This window comes from Cupressus sempervirens, chromosome 5, assembly GCF_028749045.1.
Source record: "Cupressus sempervirens isolate cs-2001-9-10 chromosome 5, ASM2874904v1, whole genome shotgun sequence".
Classification (NCBI taxonomy): domain Eukaryota; kingdom Viridiplantae; phylum Streptophyta; class Pinopsida; order Cupressales; family Cupressaceae; genus Cupressus; species Cupressus sempervirens.
In genome coordinates, this window is record NC_143122.1 from 49,601,539 (window position 1) to 49,622,036 (window position 20,498).

The 20,498-nt window shown below is 32.5% G+C and overlaps 1 protein-coding gene across 2 annotated transcripts; it reads left to right on the plus strand.

Moving 5' to 3' along the window:
• The first annotated feature begins 15,756 nt into the window (after positions 1-15,756).
• Positions 15,757-20,241, plus strand: LOC149554488 (cellulose synthase-like protein H1). 2 transcript variants are annotated; one of them, XM_089833480.1, is made up of 9 exons: positions 15,757-16,099; positions 16,215-16,545; positions 16,821-16,961; positions 17,122-17,247; positions 18,050-18,262; positions 18,365-18,506; positions 18,728-18,906; positions 19,187-19,534; positions 19,710-20,241. In XM_089833480.1, exons 1-9 carry the CDS (start codon positions 15,816-15,818, stop codon positions 20,235-20,237), a joined length of 2,292 nt encoding a protein of 763 aa, XP_089689606.1. In that variant the 5' UTR covers positions 15,757-15,815; the 3' UTR covers positions 20,238-20,241. The 2 variants fall into 2 exon arrangements, with proteins under 2 accessions (XP_089689606.1, XP_089689605.1); XM_089833479.1 differs by having other exon boundaries at positions 15,758-16,099; positions 19,662-20,241.
• Positions 20,242-20,498: the final 257 nt, after the last annotated feature.

The window sequence follows — 20,498 nt, forward strand, 5'->3', positions numbered from 1 at the left end:
TCCTAAGTCAAATTTTTAGCTACCAAGGCAACAGGAATTGATTTGGAACCTTCCAAACCACGAGATCCATCATGAGGAAAATGAGGCAAATCTGTAGAGAGAATCATTGTTTCCTAACCTAAATCCTTTTCCCTAGTTGTGGCCAACCGAGGATGACATGGGGGACCTAGAGGAAACCCTTGATAGATATCAAAATTAGGTTGTTTATCTTGGTGATGACGATTAGAGACTCCATTAAAATCATTCTTTCGGCCTTGATTTGATTGACTCCTATTCACTAGAATTTTGGATTTGTTCCCATCCTGAAACAAAGGTTGTTTAAGTCATTTTGAAGCCTGAGCTGATGATTCTCCTTTTTCAAAAGCTGAACCGTGCCCTATACACAATTTTCCCCAAGCTCTTGCTATTAGAGATCATGAAACCGAGGATTGACAAAGAAAGGTTTGGCTGGTTGGACCACTGCTTTCCCTCGAAATATTGATTTTTCCCCTAAACAAAAATGAGTTACCCTAAAATGGTAGTGTTGGAATTGTAAATTATCAAGATCTTTCATAGCTGGCTACATGATAGGGATTGAAGAAAAAATGTTGCATCTATATCTGCTTGTGGACCTGAACCTACACTTGTTCCAACATTTTCCCCTACTCCCACCTCTACACCAGTGCCTGCCCCTGCTCCTACCTTTGCCTTTGCCTTCACCTTTGTCTTCATTGCTTAATCATAAATGTATTTTTTGATAGTCATTCTTTCTAATTTTATGTTAGAAATTATAATGCTTCTAGCAGGAACATCATTCTTGTGTCATATTTGTATTTTTCACACAAGCCAACATAGCAAGGGTCATAGTTGGAGGTTAGGATTCTTATAATGAATCCTTGTTTAGGCAATGAATTCTTGTTTATACAAATAACTAAAACATACTTTGATGTACCTATTGCACCTAAAGGTGCGATTGCTAATTTTAATCTTTTTTGGAATGACAAAAATATTGTGTTGTTTTAAAGAGGGACAAAAAGTTGATAAAAGGCAAATGGTCGATAAAAGGCAAATGCCCAAATTTTATTAGTTTCAAAATATGTACAATAGCTTTAACCCCATTCAATTGCAAGCACCAAGGGAAAAATAGCAAGGTAAAGAAAACCCTCAATGTAGCCCTAGACCAAATTCTTGTATGTAGAGTACAATTGCCCACTAGTGAGTCTTTCAAGGGGCATTCCTCCTTTTCTACAAAAACAAAAGAAGAGAGCATACCCTCTTTTACAAAGATATTTATGAGGGGATTCCCCCTAATACAGCTGAATAAATACATTTGAGAACAATCATAAATTAAAATCATAAATTAAGGATTTTATAATTAATACATCTTATATAAGTTAAACTAATTCAAGAGAGAGATCTTTGTTGAGAGATCTTGATAGAACAGGGATAATTGCAGCTTCTAGGAGATCCTTGAAATTCTTCACTTGACTTTATAGAGCTTTGTTACTTCCCTTAAACTTTTGAACCTTTGGAAAACCAACTTTTCTTAGGGAGATAAATGTAATTAAGTCTTGCACAAATATCACAGTTATAGACACATGACGAGTTCTTGCCACTCTATCAAAGCATTTAATCAACATTTATTTAAAAGTACATCCAAGATTAAAATTTAATGAAGAGATGTTTCTTGAGAGGAGAGATTAAAGAAACCCATATACTATTGCCCAGGTGATTAAATAACATTATTTTGTGTGATAGGATCCTTGACCCCACCCATACTAGGTTAGAATTTTCAAAACTATCAATTGAGGATGTGGGTTGAAACATATGCTTATATATTAAAAGAAGAAAATATTAAAAGGATAACTAGGATTAACTTAGGGGATAACTCAAGGAAATATAGGGAGGCACTACAAATGTTTTGCTCTCCCCTATTGTTCCTTCAATAGTCAAAAGATTAGCAAGGCTAACCCAAGCAAGTTTCCAAAAAAGCTCTATTTTAGGATCAAGGGATGAAGCTACTCTTCCCATGACATCCTGAAGGTCATAAAGAAGGAACAATTAGGAATTCCTCATTTAATTTGTTTGAGCTAAGTTGGCTATCTATCTAGATGCTTTGAATTATACTAGTTTTATTAATTCTATCAACTCCTTCATTTGCCAACTAATCTACAAGGCTATTCCCTTTTCTATAAATATGGTTAATGGTAATCTTATTGAATCCTTGAAGGAGCTCCAAGGCTTTCTCTAGCAATTATTCTAATTTCCAATTTGGCATAGTGCCCTTACAGAGGGTGTTAATGATGATGGCAGAGTCACCCTCAATTTTAATAAATTTGAAATTGAGTTTTGAACGTAGCCATAGGCCTTCCACAAGGGCTTTTAATTTTGCCTCATTATTAGAGGCAACACCAATATATTTGCAACATTTGAGTAGAATGTCTCCCTTATGGTTCCTAATACAACAACCAATGCTAGCAACTCTTGGGTTACCCCGGGAGGCTCCATCAAAATTAAGTTTTACCTAATCATTTTGGGGTGGAGTCTAGACACACATTTCCCTTCCTTTCTCATTCTTCCTAGTTATATAAAGGGGGGAAGTTTAAGTCCTGGCCATCTATTTGTCATAGATCCATCCCATTGAGACATATGGATGTGGTATCCCTTATAACTATAGACCTTACTATTGATAACTTCAATGATTAGGGTTTCTATTTTCACTATTAACTGGTGATAATCCATCTTCATATTCCTAAAGATAATTTTATTCCTTTTCTTCTATGAGTCCCATAGAATTATGGAAGGAGATACTATCCATAATCCTTTGAAACTGTTGTCTTTATTCAAAATAGGCCAGGATAAGAAGAGAACAAATAGAATTTGGAAGAGTTGTCTTTAGGAACATTTTCTTAAAGAACCAATTCTAACACATGCTACGATAATCACAATTTACTTATAAGTAATTGAGATCCCTCTCTTCCTTTTCACATAGTAGACATTGGAAGGGAGCTCCAAATCCCAATCTTTTGAAGGTCATAATTTTACCTTGAAGAGAAAGCCAGGTAAAATTTCTCGCCTTGGGAAGGAAGAGAGCATTCCAACACAAGGTTTCAGGTAGCTCCACTTTGAGATGATTACACATTTCCATTAGGTAATTATAACCTTCTTTTACTATAAATTCCCCTAATTTAGAGCCTTCCCAAATCAAAATATCTTTTTTGGTAGATAAATAAAAAGTCACATTTTAAAGGATGGATAGAAGATAGTCCTTTTATAATTGGGGAACATTGAAATTATGGAACAAATTCCATTACCAACCTTTAGGAGAAGATTTTTTTGAAAAAAATTATGCAATTGTATGTTGTCTTTGATGTTACACAAAATGTCAAGCCTTGCCAAGAAATTCAATGATTTCTGAGCTCACTCGGGCATTGAAGATAGTTTCCTGTGTATGTCGAGCATTCCAGTTATAACCAAGTTTCGAGTTAGTTCTTACCGAGCTCACTCAGGAATTAAAGGTAGATCATGTGTTAACCGGGTTCACTCTATTACCAAAGGAAAGTTAGCATGGATCTTGGGTTAACCGAAATCACTCGGTTACCAAAGGAAAGTTAGTTCAAAATCAATACCAACTAAGTTGGGTCAGTTAAAGAAGAGTTTCTCTAAGTTGACTAAGTACTCAATTCTATATTAGCTGATTGACAACATATTGAGTCTAATAGATTTATTGGTTAATTCAAGCCGACTTGACAAGATTATTCATATAAGTATAAAGTCAAGCTATACTATGTAAAAGTGACTTTTGTCACTTTTAAGAAGTCGATCATTTTTGTGCAACTTTTGAGGTTAATTAACCTCTTCTAAAGTACACAAAATGAACTTAGTTATTAACCCATAAATAAGGTAGTTATTCCATGAAGCCTATAAATATAAGGTAGTTTGAAATGTAAAATGGGAAGGGGGGAAGACACTATTTAGGAAAGGGGGAACTCTGGAAAAACTATCAGAGAAAACTTTCAAGAAATTTTGGTTTCATATAATGTATAAGGGATTTTGCATTTGTATACTCTCAAGAAGATAATAAAGAATTATTTGTTCATATGCCCAAAATGTTCTTCTGATTATGATCATTAATTCATTTTATGTTAAATTAGTGATTTTTCTTATGCATTCATGTGGAGCATTTGAATTGGTGTAAAGAAACATGTTCATTTCATAGTATCTTGATTTGGATGCATTCGTGTAGCTTATCACTTCGCATGTCAAGATTTGTTAAACTTCTTGCAACATTATTACATTTGGATTCCCAAACCCTTTGTAAATCATTATCTTTATGGATCTCAGTGAGTAGTCATATGTCTACTATTGGGTTTCATATTCCTATCGTCTTTAAGTTTCATTTTCTCTTATTTTGTGCTTTCGGGTGAAAAGTACAGAAAATTGCCGAATACCCACATCATATGAGGGAGTTTCCCCTCTCAAATGTAGAGGAATATTATAGGTTAATAGTGATTAGTTGTAGTCTCTCCAACTTTTGGCATATTTTTCACCATTCATAGGGAAAACAGGGTCAAGTTTAGAGATAATTTCACACTGACAAATCTGCTTAGCAACACGCCCCAAGATAGTTAGTTTTGTGGTGTATGAACGAACACCATTATAGGAACCTTGATGGTTTTATTGTCTATACCATATAGTCAAATCTATTGTGAAAGGAGTTACAAATTTGTGAGTTATAAAGATGAGCCTCAGAGTGTCTTAATATCCTCCAAAAAAAATCATTTTTGGGTTAGCCCTATTTTTTAAGAGTATCAAAGACACTATATCTACTACTTGTTTATTAAAACCAAATAATAGGTTTCATTCACAATAGTCTTGTATGAGTGTTGGGGTGAATATTTTACACCATGAGGGTTTTATATGCATGTCTTGAGGCTTTGGACTTCACACTCTCTACATGACAACACTTGAGATCACTAAGAGTAAGGTGGGTGAAACTGTTGTTTAGTTGGGTCTTACACAACCTATAGTTGTAGTTGTTCAAATGATGTCACTTTCTTGAGCATATCCATGGAGCTATACATTTGGTTTGGAATCTTGTTGATGTAATTAGCTAGAGGTTGATGGTAAAAAGTAGGAAGAGCATGTCTCAAATGTTCACAAATTAAAGTGGCAGAATTGACACTATCAAAACTATAGTTAAGGAAGATGGATTGTTAGGGATATAAAAGGGATATTTTGGAAATTTTATTCCATGTGAAGAAAGAACCAAGGATGAGAATGAAGCATAATAGGGAATGGGTGCAAACTTTTGAAAACTATTAGGAGGGCCTTGATTTTAGCCTAAGTTCTATATTTTTCATCACGATGAGGCATTGATTGATGATGTCAAAGGAGACACTCCCTTTGTGGAGACTAATATTAGAATTAATGGGTAACCTAGTGATGTAGACAAAGGTTTGGAAGTTGACATAGGTTGGTTTTTTCATCAATAAAAATGAAACTTTACAAGACCTTTTGCCAATAGCTAAAGATGACATTAACTTTATGCCTATTATCTTAGTGCTGAGATGACATATATCAACCAAAATATTTGGCATCAAGTTCTTCTTATAAATGAAAATAATGTGGATTGTAGAAAACCTAATCCATTTTCCTTAGAGGGTGGGGAGGTTTCATTTATTGCTTATCGTTATAGACATTAGAGAATTGGTCGTGACAAAATTGTTTATAATTTTAGTTATAACTATTGAGTGTGATATGTCTATAGATTATCTTCAAAAGGTGGATAATCATGGTGTATCCATTAGACTCATAATATATTTATTATGATACCATGATTATTTGTGTATCACACTTGAGTAGGATTTTTTCTTCAATTTTTTGCTATTGAGATGGGAAACTTCATGTGATTATTGTGCCATGGTTGGCTCCTGATTCTAAATTAGGTAATTTTTATGAAATAGGTTCTCTTGATGGATCCTCTTATTTAGATCATGAGGTTTTGATTCATGGAGATGTTGGATCAAGTTGGATGCAAAGTTTGACTGTTCATTTCTTCTTCCCTAACTGTTCATTTCATATTTCTTTTTGTTTGTCCCTTAATCTTTTCTTTAAGACTACTAGTTAAGTGCACTTGACTTGGAGTAGTATTGGAGATGGTGACCTCCTAGAAAGTTTCGGTGCTTTATTTTTGGGAGCATCACCTAGATGAAATGAGTGCCAAGTGCTCCATTCATTTTCATGAGAAATGGTTTCTTGTGAATTGGATACTCATGGAACATGGGTCAAATACTACACAATTGAATCCTAATACTAATATCAAAACTTTACATGTGAAAAACATCTAAGGTACTATTACTTTTTTCCATTAACATTAAATGTTAGATGTAAAAAATACTTCTTGTGGGTATAGAACACATGTTATATCGAGCTATAAGATATAGTGTGCGTGAAGTATAGCAACACTATTGTTTTATTTTAGGGTGACTACTTTTTATAATTAGAATTAATTAATGTGTTTGTGTTTATTATCTTGTATATGTTCTCTTTATTTTCCTTGATAAAAGAGTAGTATAAAAAATATTATAGTAAATTTAAATAATGAAACTTAGTGGAAGAAAGTTTCACTAGTCATATTATGATTGATATCAACACTAATTGATTAATATGGTTATATAATCTTTTATAACACACTAAACAAGTTTCTTGTAAGAAATCATCATACTTATAAATAATTGTTATAAGTGATAAATATACATCTATTAATGTGTGTTAGAGATGCATAAATTTATAATAAGCATTTGTTTAGGCTATATAATTAGTGTCCTTGTACAATCTATAGAATTGTAAGATTTTTTTGATATTATTCTCAATTTATGTTTTGTAGTCCATATTTTGTGAAAATTATTATGGGTTGTACACTTGGTTCATGATTTTTTAATCTAAAATCGTAAGGTTGATGTGTGTGTGTGTGTAGAGAGACTAATAATAATGGTGGGTTTTTGAAAGGGCTCAAATCATTTAATTAAAAAGTTAGAAACTTATGAACAATATGATCAACTAATTTTATTTTATTTTATTTGTGTGTGTGTGTGTGTGTGTGTGTGTGTGTTTCTCACATAAAATACCATTTCAAAGTGAGAAGGTGGCTTGATATGATGAAAATTCCTTCAACCTTCTGTACCACCAAGCTCATGTTTGATATTTATTAGCCCTTACTTTCCAAAAGTAGTACTCATAATGTACAATAATCATTTAAAGCCCAATCAATTTTTTTATAAAAAATTTCTAAACAAGTTCTTTTTTAAGTTTTCCATAGTCAATCACATTAATTGTTGGAATGAGAATATGGGAAACAAGATACTAAGAGCGGGGGTGAATCAGGATCTTAAACTTTTGACTTCAAAACCAATTTCATTAATTCATACCTAACTCATCTCATAGATCTACCATTCAAATTGTAATGTTGAAACATAAATGAAATACATCACATCCATAAAGAGTTCAACACATAACACAATGATTTGGTTATCCAAAAAAAGTTCAAGATGAAGATAAAACTAGGATGGGGAAGAAACCCATAAATCTTCACTATTGCAACAATAAAGCTAACCTATTAGGGTTACATTGTTTGATCATAAATTATGATTTACCCTATGAGGGGTTTGCCCTATTAAAATCTTAAAAGACTATTAAGTCTCACCTTGTTAAAGGATTTTATGCTCACAATGAAATAAGGACTATGTTAGGAGGTATACATAGATCTGTTAAGACCACTCTATTAAGAGATTTACCCTATCTCAATTAACAATAACTAATTCAATACCCAACCCTCAATTTTCTTTGGAAGCTGATCTTGGGTCTCCTCTTTATTGTATCTCTGATCTGGTCTCCTAATTTGATAACTTTATTCAGTCCTTCACTGCTCTGATTTCTCTCTGTCTACTCTGTCCTTGAAACTTCTCCTTCACTCCTTCATATGCCCATACATTGTTATGCATTTCACAATTAATGGAAATATAGTAATTGATAATCTCATTCATGATACATCATGTTGGACTAGAAAATACGCAATGGCAATACAACTCTCATTCCCATCTAGACTATCTTACAGCCATGATCATCATACACTAGTTTCAATCCAACTTGAGCACTCTTGGTTTATTGATATTAAGAACTAACACAATAAGAGTTTCTAACAACCTGTAGAACACCCTTTTTTGGTAAGCATGCCACATACCTACATTAATCAATATGGATGTAGTCAAGCACACAACTACCACAATGAGGACAATAAACTTGATCTATTCAATGAATAGATAAAATATTGAAACAAGAGTACTACACAATCAATCAGATGGTAATTATATAATGATATAATAACTTTGAACCAAATAATATAATGAGACATTTCCTTAGGTATCTCTAACTTTATTGATGTATGTAGCAAGTTGGATGATGAGATTTTCCCCCCCTCCTACTTGTACTATGATTGTCTAGCAACTTAGTAAATTGTAAGTATTAATTAAAAAATAAAATAAAAATATTACTTCTTTTTAAGATGATAGAGTTCCACTAATTTGATCAAATGACATTGTTATGAATGTCAACTTTCTTTTCATGATAACAACATAATTTATCTCAAAAATAATAAATTATTAAGCTTAAAGCTTCTAAGATTATTTATTTTGAATAAAAAGAATATTATAAATTAATAAGTCTTCTCTTAAATTAAAGTTTAATTATTATTTAAAATACAAGCACATTCAACTTAGTGTAGAATCTTAATAGATACATTCCAAATAATCCAATAAACATTGTTGAGTTATCTAGTTCCCCTCAAAAGTACTAAAAAAAAAGGGAAATAAACATATTTGATTATAGGATAGGATTGTGTTGGAAGTGCATAGATAACACTAAGAGGAAATCACAATAACAATGATAATAGTTAAAATATTGGATGTGAAATGAAAATAGAATAGCAATAATTAAAAGTTTCATCTTGTCTTAACATCTCAGTCTTTCCGAGAAAGCAAGAAAATTGTCATTTCCTAAACTTCTAGAAGCATTTATTAACCTGGATGTTGAAGGGAGCGTCCTTAATGCCAAGAAAATAAGGTTCACAATCCATAGAGATCGTATGTTTGTACAAGCATGAGCTTCATAACAAGAAAATCTAGTGGTCATAACTACAATTCAACAAGACTTTCTCTCTATAAAAATCACAACTATGAACACACTACCCACATAGAATTATTGTATTCTCTCAAATAATTTGGACTATGATGGTTAGTATTCTCATTAACTAATGGAGAAAGTACACTTAAATTCGAGTAATTGTAATAGCAATCCTTTGTATGAGAAGTGCATTCATAAGTCATATGTCTATAGAGCTTTTGCATTCTTTCACTTGGTGCTTCTACTTAGTTTCTTGACATATCATTTATTTTATTCCCTTGATGAATACTATGGAGTAATATGGACCATTTCTTTTTGTTGCGAGCTTTGGTTTTTTTGGCAATTTGTTTTTTTATCTCAACTTGGTATGGTTGTCAGTTGAGTACAAAGCATACCCAGAGAGGTTTGCACTTAGGTGAGCAAAAAAGAAACACCACCCATGTTTAATATCAGTATTATAAGGCTTGTATTAGTTAAAACTTTGAAATTTTATGCACTAGTTTTAAATTTCAGTATTATTTGTGTTACAAGTATGGTGGAGAAACTACTTCTAAGCTTCCTCCTATGGATATAATTATCACCACAACCGAACCTTATAAGGAATCTTTTGTTATAACTGTAAATGTTGTCCTTTCAGTGCTTGCATTGGATTATCCTATGGAGAAAATTGCATGTTATGTGTCAGATGATGGTGGGTCTCCTATTACTTTCTACTCTCTAGTGGAGACCTTAGAATTTGCCAAAAAAATGGGTGCCCTTTTGTAGGAACTTCAATATTGAGTTAAGGGTTCCATTAATGTATTTCTCCAAAACACCCAAGTCATCAAATCCACAGTTTCTCCAACAATGGCAAGTCATGAAGGTATTGTAAATACATATTCAATTTTAACTAGACTTGAGATTGTTGTACAGGACTATACTCTATTTTTTCCAAATCTTTTAGTCTAAATTTGATGTATCCCACTAAAAATATAATTACTTTAAACATTATCTGAGTAGGTGTTTAAGTTTTCAAAACATACATCCTTTTCTTCTTTGACTATTATGTATTACGATCTCAAGTAGTACATTAATTCTACAAGAAAAGGATGCTATCTATAAGCAACTTTAAGAACAACTACATTTTTCTTTGGCAAGATGACTATGAATCTATGAAAAAAAGGATTTTTGATGCTAAAAATTAGAGGTCCAGTTCCCACCACAAAACCATATGGAAATAAAATTATTTCCCTTTGATCTTAGATTATATTATAGATAACATATATATAGCTAGAACAATCAAAAATAAAAATTGGCTTTAGATCTATATTTTCTCTTCTCAACTCACCTGAAATTGATAGTTTTCAGGTGTCCCCCAACATTCTAGAAGAGGACTCTCTCCTTTGGAACGTCATATAATTTTTAGATTTTTTTTGATATGATCCAATATTCTTTCTTTCTCAAAAAAAATTTCGAGTGTTAAAATACATGGTTGTAGAATTGTTAAGTTACAATAAACTATATCTAATTAAAACACTATAAACTCTATATGAGAATATTCTTGACTCCGATGTCTATAAAATGGTGTTTACATATTATTAAAAAAAATATCATAAAGAATAGTAAGATTTATTGAAATGCCACTTTTCTAAAATATTTTTATTTCTTTAGTAATTGGATACAAACTAGTATAAAACATGCATTTCATAGACATTTCCAATTGGAAAAGTGTGAGACCATATATAACTTAGCTAGAATGAATTTATCTAGATCATATGTTTAAAAAAATAGATTTTTAGATAGAAATACTCAAATTCAGTCATTCTAATAAGTCAGCTTGAAAGGTGACACAACTTTGTACTTTTACCCTCCATCCATCCAGGAATCTTGTTTTTTCATCCCTCCTTTTGGGGGAAGGCTTTTATTAGGTCTTCTCTCTTTCTCCGCTTTATGAGAGATTGCATGTTTTTTGCATTTTGTACATGGGTGCCTAACATGGCCTAGTAGCGGGGACCCCTCAAGAATTTTCATCTAACTTTTGTGAGCTTAAGTGCATTCCCCTAAGTTGTTCTTAAGGGTGGGTGTTGGTGTAAATAAATATTTACTATTTAAACTTTACTTAAGTTTACTTAGGTTAATGCATTAGCATATTAGTTGTCATGTAGACAACTAGGAGTTTGCATATTCACATGAGTTATCATGTAGACAACACAATTGTTTGCACTCCAATTGAGCTCATGTTGTCTAATACATCTCTTTATGAGATACACATTTGTATTCTTATCCTCTCATTGTTGCATGCACATTCATGCATAATGGAGGATAATCCACTCTTGGTGGACATGTGTTTAGTTGTTATGCTTATCTCTTGCATGACTTCTAGACATATCAGTTGCCTTTTATATACAAGGCACTTTTATGATGTAATCATCTAATTATCTAATATCCATTATTATTTTGATCATTATGGAGATTCTCATTTGATCACTATTCATCTCTCTTGTGCTATCTACTAAGCTTCTTGATCTTGGTGTTGAATTATTGAATTAGGTAAATTCTTACAAATTCAAATTCTAAGAGAAGTAGTCATGAACTTGTTATCATATTCAATTAGAATTCTAAGAGCAGTAGTCATGACCAATAGTAGTGACAAGAGAAGTAGTCATGAAAATTAGTAGTGACAACTATATGTGATCTTAATGAATCAATCCATGATTTGATACCTTTGCATTCAGATAACCATTTTCATTGCATAGTGAATCTTTATATACTAATCACTTTATATTCATATTTCAGCTCTTCTTACCTAGTTCTAGACTTGAAATTGGTTTTACAACACACCACACATGTTGCAAGCTTCCCTTCCCCATGATGATCAGAAGACTATGGACCTAGCTTTTTACTATCATTACATTTCTTTAGTAGAAAATCACATAGTTTTTTAGTGAAATCCCATTTTTGTAAATCAATGCTGGTGGAGAAATTTGGAAAAAGAGTGTGAGATGTGGCTGAAAGAGAGCCTCTACACAGAGAATACCATATTGTAAGATGCCACCACATGTGGGAATTCTCAAATAGACCATGTTTATTGGCAATGTCTCTCACGAGCAATGCATTTTGAATGGTAGAGGTTCTACCACATGGATTTCAGGATGGGGAGGATGAGAAAATTAGTGGTGTCTTCTAGGGATGATTTTTCTTTGCTTAAGGCAAGTTCTTTCTCTATTCATAATGTTCTTCTTTGAGGTGTGCCAATGGATGAGCTTGAGATTCTTCTTCAAGGCATTTTGCCCAAGTTGGTCACTACGTAGCCATTTTGCTCTTGGGGAAGATCCTAAACTCTTCCCTGTATAACTCGACATTGAAAGAAATATTTGTAGACAAAAAATATTGATTAGTGAAGCACAATTTTGGATGAGGCAGGAGAGAAAATGAATAATAGTGCTTGCGTATAGGCTAGATGTCTACATCATAAATCCATAAGCGAAGCAAGGAGGGAATGTCACAAATTTAGGTGAAGTGTTATGAAAAATAACTAGCTTCATTGCACTTTGTCTGATGTTGCCTCCTCCATCATTTCCATTCCCATTGACAATTACAACCATAGTAAGAGAAGCTTATGTTAATTTTTGCAACAACCTTCATGTGCTCATCTTTATGAAGCTTGTAAACCATAACCCTGTCATACCCAATGAGATCCCTAACTTCCTCAACAACAATATCAGAATAAAGAAAACTGATATCCTTATTGGGCATAACATGAAACCTCAATGTTGCATTGATTGCCAGTCCAACTCTCTTCTCATGGGCTTCAAATCAATCAAAATCCCAACATCATTCCTATGCACAATTACATAAAAAGGCTTCATTCTCTTGCACTCTGCTGCTAGGTTTTCCAGCCTTATTTTCTTCATCATCACCATCGTCTCCAAATTCCCTACACTCTACACTATAAAAATTCTCCATATATCGCTCCTAATTCTCATTGCTACCTCTTCCACATCCAAAACATACTGACTCACACTCTTCCTTGTCACACCCACCATTTCTATCACATTTTCCCTGTTAGCAATTATCCTAAAGTTACATTCCTCAAAAGTGAGCATGCACCCAAAATCGTAAAGCTTTCCTCCTCTTTGCATTCAAGACGGATGGGTCATAATTTTCTATTCAGGAACCGATTCTGGTGTATATTGATTCATTGTCATTGTTACCTTACTATTAGTGTTACTTGTCAGATTTGCTTCTAGCCCTGTCACTCAAAGCGTATGTCATGTTATTGGATGCTATGATTCTTCTTTTATATTCTTTGTGCACTCACTAGAGACTTTCACTTAACTTTTAGATTTTCCAGTTGCAAAAAAAATCAAGAAGAGATGTTGCATAAAAATCTAGGTCAATTGTCAAAAGATCAATGCCATCTATCAAAATCCAATATGAGGTGTCTCCAAGCCATTAAGCATGCACAATTTCAATATTTTAGAAATAAAGGAGTGCCATAATTATATTATATAGATAGGTGATTAAGTAATTCTTTGAAAATCATGGTGATATGGCCTCCTTAGAAAACCTAAGGAATATGAATAAAAATCTACATCAGCAAATAAAAATGATTATTCTAGCCATGGCCACCTTGTCACGTGATTTTCATTATCGACACATTTGATTTTGATTACATCTCAATAAGAGTCTATAAAATTTGAATAGTTATTTTACAATTAAATTATTTTTATTAGTTAAGGAAAATGTATCTGTTGGACATTTTATCAACATTTGAATTCAATTAATTGTACAAGCTAATATATGAAATTCAAAAATATTTTAAAATAAAGTTTTTTCAAAAGAATTAACACTTGTTACACTATTTATGATGAATGAGTTGAAGTTAGCATATTGAAATAGATCTTGTTTTGAAAAGGATTGCTCTTCCTTTTGCATCCCAATAGTCAGATTGGTTGTTAATTATACAAGCTTATTACCTATTTTTCAACAACGGTTAAAAGAATGTGAGTTGAAATCAGACCAAAGTTCCTAACTTTTGATACACTTCTTAAAAATATTTTTTCATAATTATAAATTCTCTTGTGAATATGTTCTTTAATATAATTTATTTCAATCTTTTTAATCTTTTTAAATAATTCAAAAATACACTAGATTTTTTTTTTTTTTAAGTTTAATCTTTTTATAATTTATACATAACTAAAAAAGTGTAAATTTTTCCTTTAAAATAAGGTCAATATGCATTCAAATATAAATGTTACTTGATTGTTGCCTCATGCATATAACAAGTAATGTAACAAATGAGATTTAAGCAATATATATTTTAATAATTTGACACACAACTCTTGTACCAAAATAATTTTATAAATGTTTATATGAATTTATGAATATTTCTATATATTTAAATCTTACATTTACTATTCTATATGTTTACACCTTGAATCCTTACAGATACTTGTTGGTAGTCTAAGTACTATTGTGATACTTTTTTGGTTTCTACGACTTAAAAATTAATTGATTTTAAATTTTTTAATCTGACTAATATGTTGCATAGGAAAGATGCATGATTGTTAACATTTAAACCTTAAGAAATTATTTTTCTAAGATTTGATTAGTTGAATTCATTACTGTAGGGTGGATTGTAAAACTAATAATTTTTAAGAGTTAGTATTTATTAAGGTGAATATGATTCATTAATGTTTAATATTTTTAATATAAATGGTTTGGTTTAAATTTTTATATTTTAATATTGGATTTTTTTATAATATAATATTTGTCATTCAATTAAAAATACTAAAAGATATCTTTCATATATTATATAATAGTTTAAGAAATACTATTATGTATTATTATTTTAATATTATTATTATTTTCATATTTTAATATATTTCTAATATAATATTATCAGATAACATATATACAATAGAATATATATATTAATAATTATATTTATAAATAAAATAAAATTTAAATTATGATTAATATCATTATAGAAAACTATAATTATCTAATATTTTTATCAATTAAAATATTTTATAAACTATAATAAATTTATTGAATTAAAATTATATTTATATACAAGTTAAAGGTAAATATTAAGCCACTATGTGACACTTGTTTAAAATATAAGCACATTCAACTTATTCTAGAATGTGTTCCAAACAATCTAATAAACATTGTTGAGTAATCAAGTTCCCTCAAGAGTACTTAAAAAAAACAAGGGAAATAAACATATTTAATTGAATGACAGGATTGTGTTGGAAGCCTATAGATAACACTAAGAGCAAAAAACAATAACAATAATAATAGTTAAAATACTGGATGTGAAATGAACATAAAATAGCAATAATTAAAAGTGCCGTGTTGTCTTATCTCTCTTACCTCTCCTGAAAGAGCATCTGTCTTTCCAAGAAAGCGAGAGAATTGACATTTCCTGAACTTCTAGAAGCATTTATTAATCTGGATGTTGCAGGGAGCATCCTTAATGCCAAGAAAATAAGGTTCACAGCCTATACAGATAAGCTAAGTATGAGCTTCACGACAAGAAAATCTATTGGTCACAACTACAATTCAACGAGGCTTCCTCTCTATAAAACTCACAACTATGAACACACTACCCACATAGAATTACTCTCTCAAATAATTTGGACTGTGATGATTAGTATTCTCATTAATTAATGGAGAAAGTACACTTGAATTCGGGTAACTGTAAAAGCAATCCTTTCTATGAGAAGTACATTCACAAGTCATATGTCTATAGAGCTTTTGCATGCTTTCACCTGCTGCTTCTACTCAGTTTCTTGACATATCGTTTATTGTATTCCCTTGATGAATATTATGGAGTAATATGGACCGTTGCTTTTTGCTGCGAGCTTTGGTTTTGTTTGCAATTTGTTTTTTATCTCAACTTGGTATGGCTGTCGGTTGAGTACAAAGCATACCCAGAGAGGCTTGCACTCAGGTGAACACAAAAGAAACACCACCCATGTTTAATATCAGTATCACAAGGCTTGCATTAGTTAAAAGTTTGAAATTTTATGCATTAGTTTTAAATTTCATTATTATTTGTGTTACAGGTATGGTGGAGAAACTGCTTCTAAGCTTCCTCCTGTGGATATAATTATCACCACAACCGACCCTTATAAGGAATCTGCTGTTATAACTGCAAACACTGTCCTTTCAGTGCTTGCATTGGATTACCCTGTAGAGAAAATTGCATGTTATGTATCAGATGATGGTGGGTCTCCTATTACTTTCTACTCTCTGGTGGAGACCTTGGAATTTGCAAAAAAGTGGGTGCCCTTCTGCAGGAACTTCAATATTGAGTTAAGGGTTCCATTAATGTATTTCTCCAAAACACCCAAGTCATCAGATCCACAGTTTCTCCAACAATGGCAAGTTATGAAGGTATTGAAAATACCTATTCAATTTTTACTAGACTTGAGATTGTTGTACAGGACTATACTCTGCTTTTTCCAAATCTTTGAGTCTAAATTTGATGTATCCCACTAAAACAATAATTACTTCAAACATTATCTGAGTAGGTGCTAAGTTTTCAAAACATATATCCTTTGCTTCTTCGACTGTCATGTATTATGACCTCAAGTAGTAGACATTAATTCTACAAGAAAAGGATGCTATATGTAAGCAGCTTTAAGAACAATTGCATTTTTTTTTGGCAGGATGAATATGAATGTATGAAGAAAAGGATTACTGATGCATTGGAGACAGGACATGTCACATTGCCATCTACTTCTGAGAATGGAGTTGATGATTTCGTGTACAAAAGCTCTGATGCTAAAAACCATTCGAGTATAGTGAAGGTGATGATAAATTACTAACAACACCACCATCATGAAAGAACCTTTTGGAATACTATTATTCTTTTACTTGACTTGTGGCAAATTGAATTCTTTTTCAAATTTTCCTTGACTTGTGGCAAACTGAATTCTAACTGAAAATATGTTTTACTTGTATGCACAGGTTCTTCATGAAAATAGAGAAGGTCAAGGAAATGAAGGTTTTGTTCTGCCAAACTTAATATACGTTGCAAGAGAAAAAAGACCACTGTTTAATCATCATTACAAAGCTGGAGCTCTGAATGTTATGGTATTAATTCTGTTTTGTTTATATCTTGTTTTTCAGTAGGATTTGCTACTAGGTTTTTGAAGTATTTTGTTCTGTAAATAAAACATTTTCAGACTCACGTGGGTTAAGGGTTATGACTCATACTTGTGCGAAAATTGTTACATATGGGCGTAGCAGTGCTTAACTCTTTTCCTTCTTTGTTTGTCGCTACTATCCATCTCGATTCAGAAATATTTTTATCGTCATTCTTATGCTATATAAAAAAAACGTTAAATCTAAAACAGGGCAGAACAGAGCACTGCAAGAATTTTATACAGACATAATATTTTTATTGATCTTTCATGCTGATCTATTACATATTGCAGCCTGTTAAAAACATTGCATTATACAGTCTTTAATAGAGGTTGCAACCTCTCAAAATATCATTCTTTTCAAGTTTATATTTTGCGGATTTATTATGCATTATTTAATGTACATTATTCCAACTAGTTAAGTGAGAGTTCACAATCTAATCCGTGGAGATATTAACTCACATTCCATTCTCAATCTTTATTATCTTCAATTAAAAATTTCCTTGCATCTAAGGATGACGGTGATGGTAACAGTAAAAACTATGCTGAAACTGTGAGTTCGAGCATCAGTCATTTCAACAAAAATATGAGATCTTTTTAAAAGCCCATATACCTTATAATCGTTATATATATAACATAGAAATATTGATTTGGAGTTCTTATTTGTCTTCCATTATTTGTTTTGGTGATGCAAACAAAACGCATTCTGAATTCATTGTCATTATATAATGTCGGTGGTGGTGAATTCTCAGGCAAGGGTTTCAGGACTGATGAGCAACGCTTCTTTCATTCTCAATTTGGATTGTGATATGCACATCTGCAACCCGAGAGTTATACAACATGCCATGTGCTTTTATTTGGACTGCCCTTCCGAAAGACACTGTGGTTTTGTTCAATTTCCACAGTTGTTTTATGGAACCATTGAGGATGACCCATTTGGAAATCAGCTAAAATCAACTTTCAACGTAAGTAATTTAAATATTGTAATCTGTCTGGTTAGGAAAATGCGATCCATTTGGAAATCAGTTAACTAACTAGGGGTCAGGGTTTCTTTGAAATATATGTAGATCATTTTCAAAGGAATGAATGCAATCCAAGGCCCCCTTTATGGAGGAACATGCTGCTTCCATAGAAGAAAAGGTTTATATGGAATCCCACCTACAGATCAACAGAACAGCGAGGAAAATTGTCTTAGTATCAAGGAAAAAAGTAAGAAAACAAGCAAGCAATTCCCAACCATAAAAAGGAGTGAGATTTCTATTGCATGATATGGTGATTTGAACCTTTTGCTAATTCAACCCCTGGGTAACGTTTGTATAAGTTCAGCTCATCATTTGGGCACCGGGCTCATCTTCTACTTATCCTTGGGGAGAACTAAATTTGGAAAATTGTTCGTTGTAGAAAAAATTAAGCTCTTTTGTTTCCTGCAGTGTTCCAAGATGAAGCTATAAGAAGTGCATTTGGAGAATCTTCTGCTCTTGTAACATCTGCTCAGGCCATTATGAGAGAAAGTGAGTTCGAAAATAAGTCATGTCCTACACTGGCTATAGAGGAAGCTTTGAAGGTTGCTAGTTGTAGCTATGAAACCAAAACTGCTTGGGGAAAAGAGGTAAGCCTACTTCTTATTTGGGACCAATATAAATTACTGTTTTATATATGTTTTATATATATAGTGTTACCACCTTATATAATTAAGCTTGGAGATAAAAGTCAATTTCGACTATTTAATACTTTAAGTCTAATAATCAAATTTTAGCGTGTGATGTCTAAACCATCACACCTTACACTCCATGTGAGAATAATACCTGCATGGTCAAGCCACAAAAATAGATAAGTACTTGATTCAAATGAAATAGCACTATATATTGTGAATTTGTGACATATTACAGGTGGGGTGGATGTATGGATCTTCTGTTGAGGACGTCATGACAGGGCTGAAACTTCACAGCTTAGGTTGGCATTCAATATATTATGCCTCTGAGCAGCCTGCTTTCATGGGATGTCCACCAAGGAATGGTCCAGAGACTCTTCTACAACAAAAGAGATGGGGCACAGGATTGCTAGAAATATTGATAAGCAGATTGTCTCCTTTTTGGGGTATGAAAAGACAACTCACATTTCGGCAGAGGATGCTTTATGCTTATTGTACCGTCTCTCCAATCACCTCAATTCCAGTATTGGCTTATGTGTTATTTCCCGCATTTAGTTTATTGAGTGGCAAATCATTCCTCCCCAAGGTAAGCTACAATGAATCATTCAATAATAGATCAGAGTTCTCAGATAAAACTAGGTTCCTTTTATTCCACTATTTCCTTCTAGTACTATGTTTCATTGAACTACTTTGGGTATTTGTGAACATTGCAGTTAATATCTTTCTCTGAAAATAATGGAGATACATTATTGTTCGTGCAGATTGAGGACCCCACTTTTATGATTGCTACTGGTTTATTCCTCTCAATGTATGGAATTGATCTTTCTGAATATCTTATGGTGGGTTGCTCTGCAAGAGAATGGTGGAATAATCAGAGAATGGCATTGATATCGAGATTATCTTCACAGTTGTTTGCATTGTTTGATATTGTGATGAAGTTGATAGGATTGTCTGAAACGGCTTTTGTTGTAACCCCAAAAGGTGGTGAGAATGAGGAGGGTAATGAGGGTGATTTTACCTTCAATTCTTCTCCTTTGTTCATTCCACCAACTACAGTAGTATTGATAAACTTAGTAGCCTTAGTTCAGAGCACGTTGCGAATTGTGGGCGGGCGATGTGAAGTGAAGGACAAGCTATTTGCAGAGTATTTTTGCAGCGCTTGGGTGGTGATAAATCTGTGGCCCTTCTTGAGAGGATTTGTGAAAAAGGGTAAATGCGGACTTCCATGGAGTGCGGTCATTAAAGCTGGCGCTTTCGCTGTAATTCTAATAAGTACATGGCTTCGTTAAGCAATTATTTTCTTGTGAAAGTGAAATGGTTGACCTCCATAGGGTTCCTTCCACTTAACATCCCTTGTATGTATTAAGATAATAATGGGATTTCTTGATCTATTAATAAATAGTTCATTTAGAATGGTGTGGCATAAGGCTTGCATGCTAATGAACACATCTTTATTTGACAAAATAGAGACACTAACAATTTAAAGATGGTGGGACTTTGGTATTTGGGTCAAAATAAAGAGACATATTGGGATACTAATTCAACAAGAT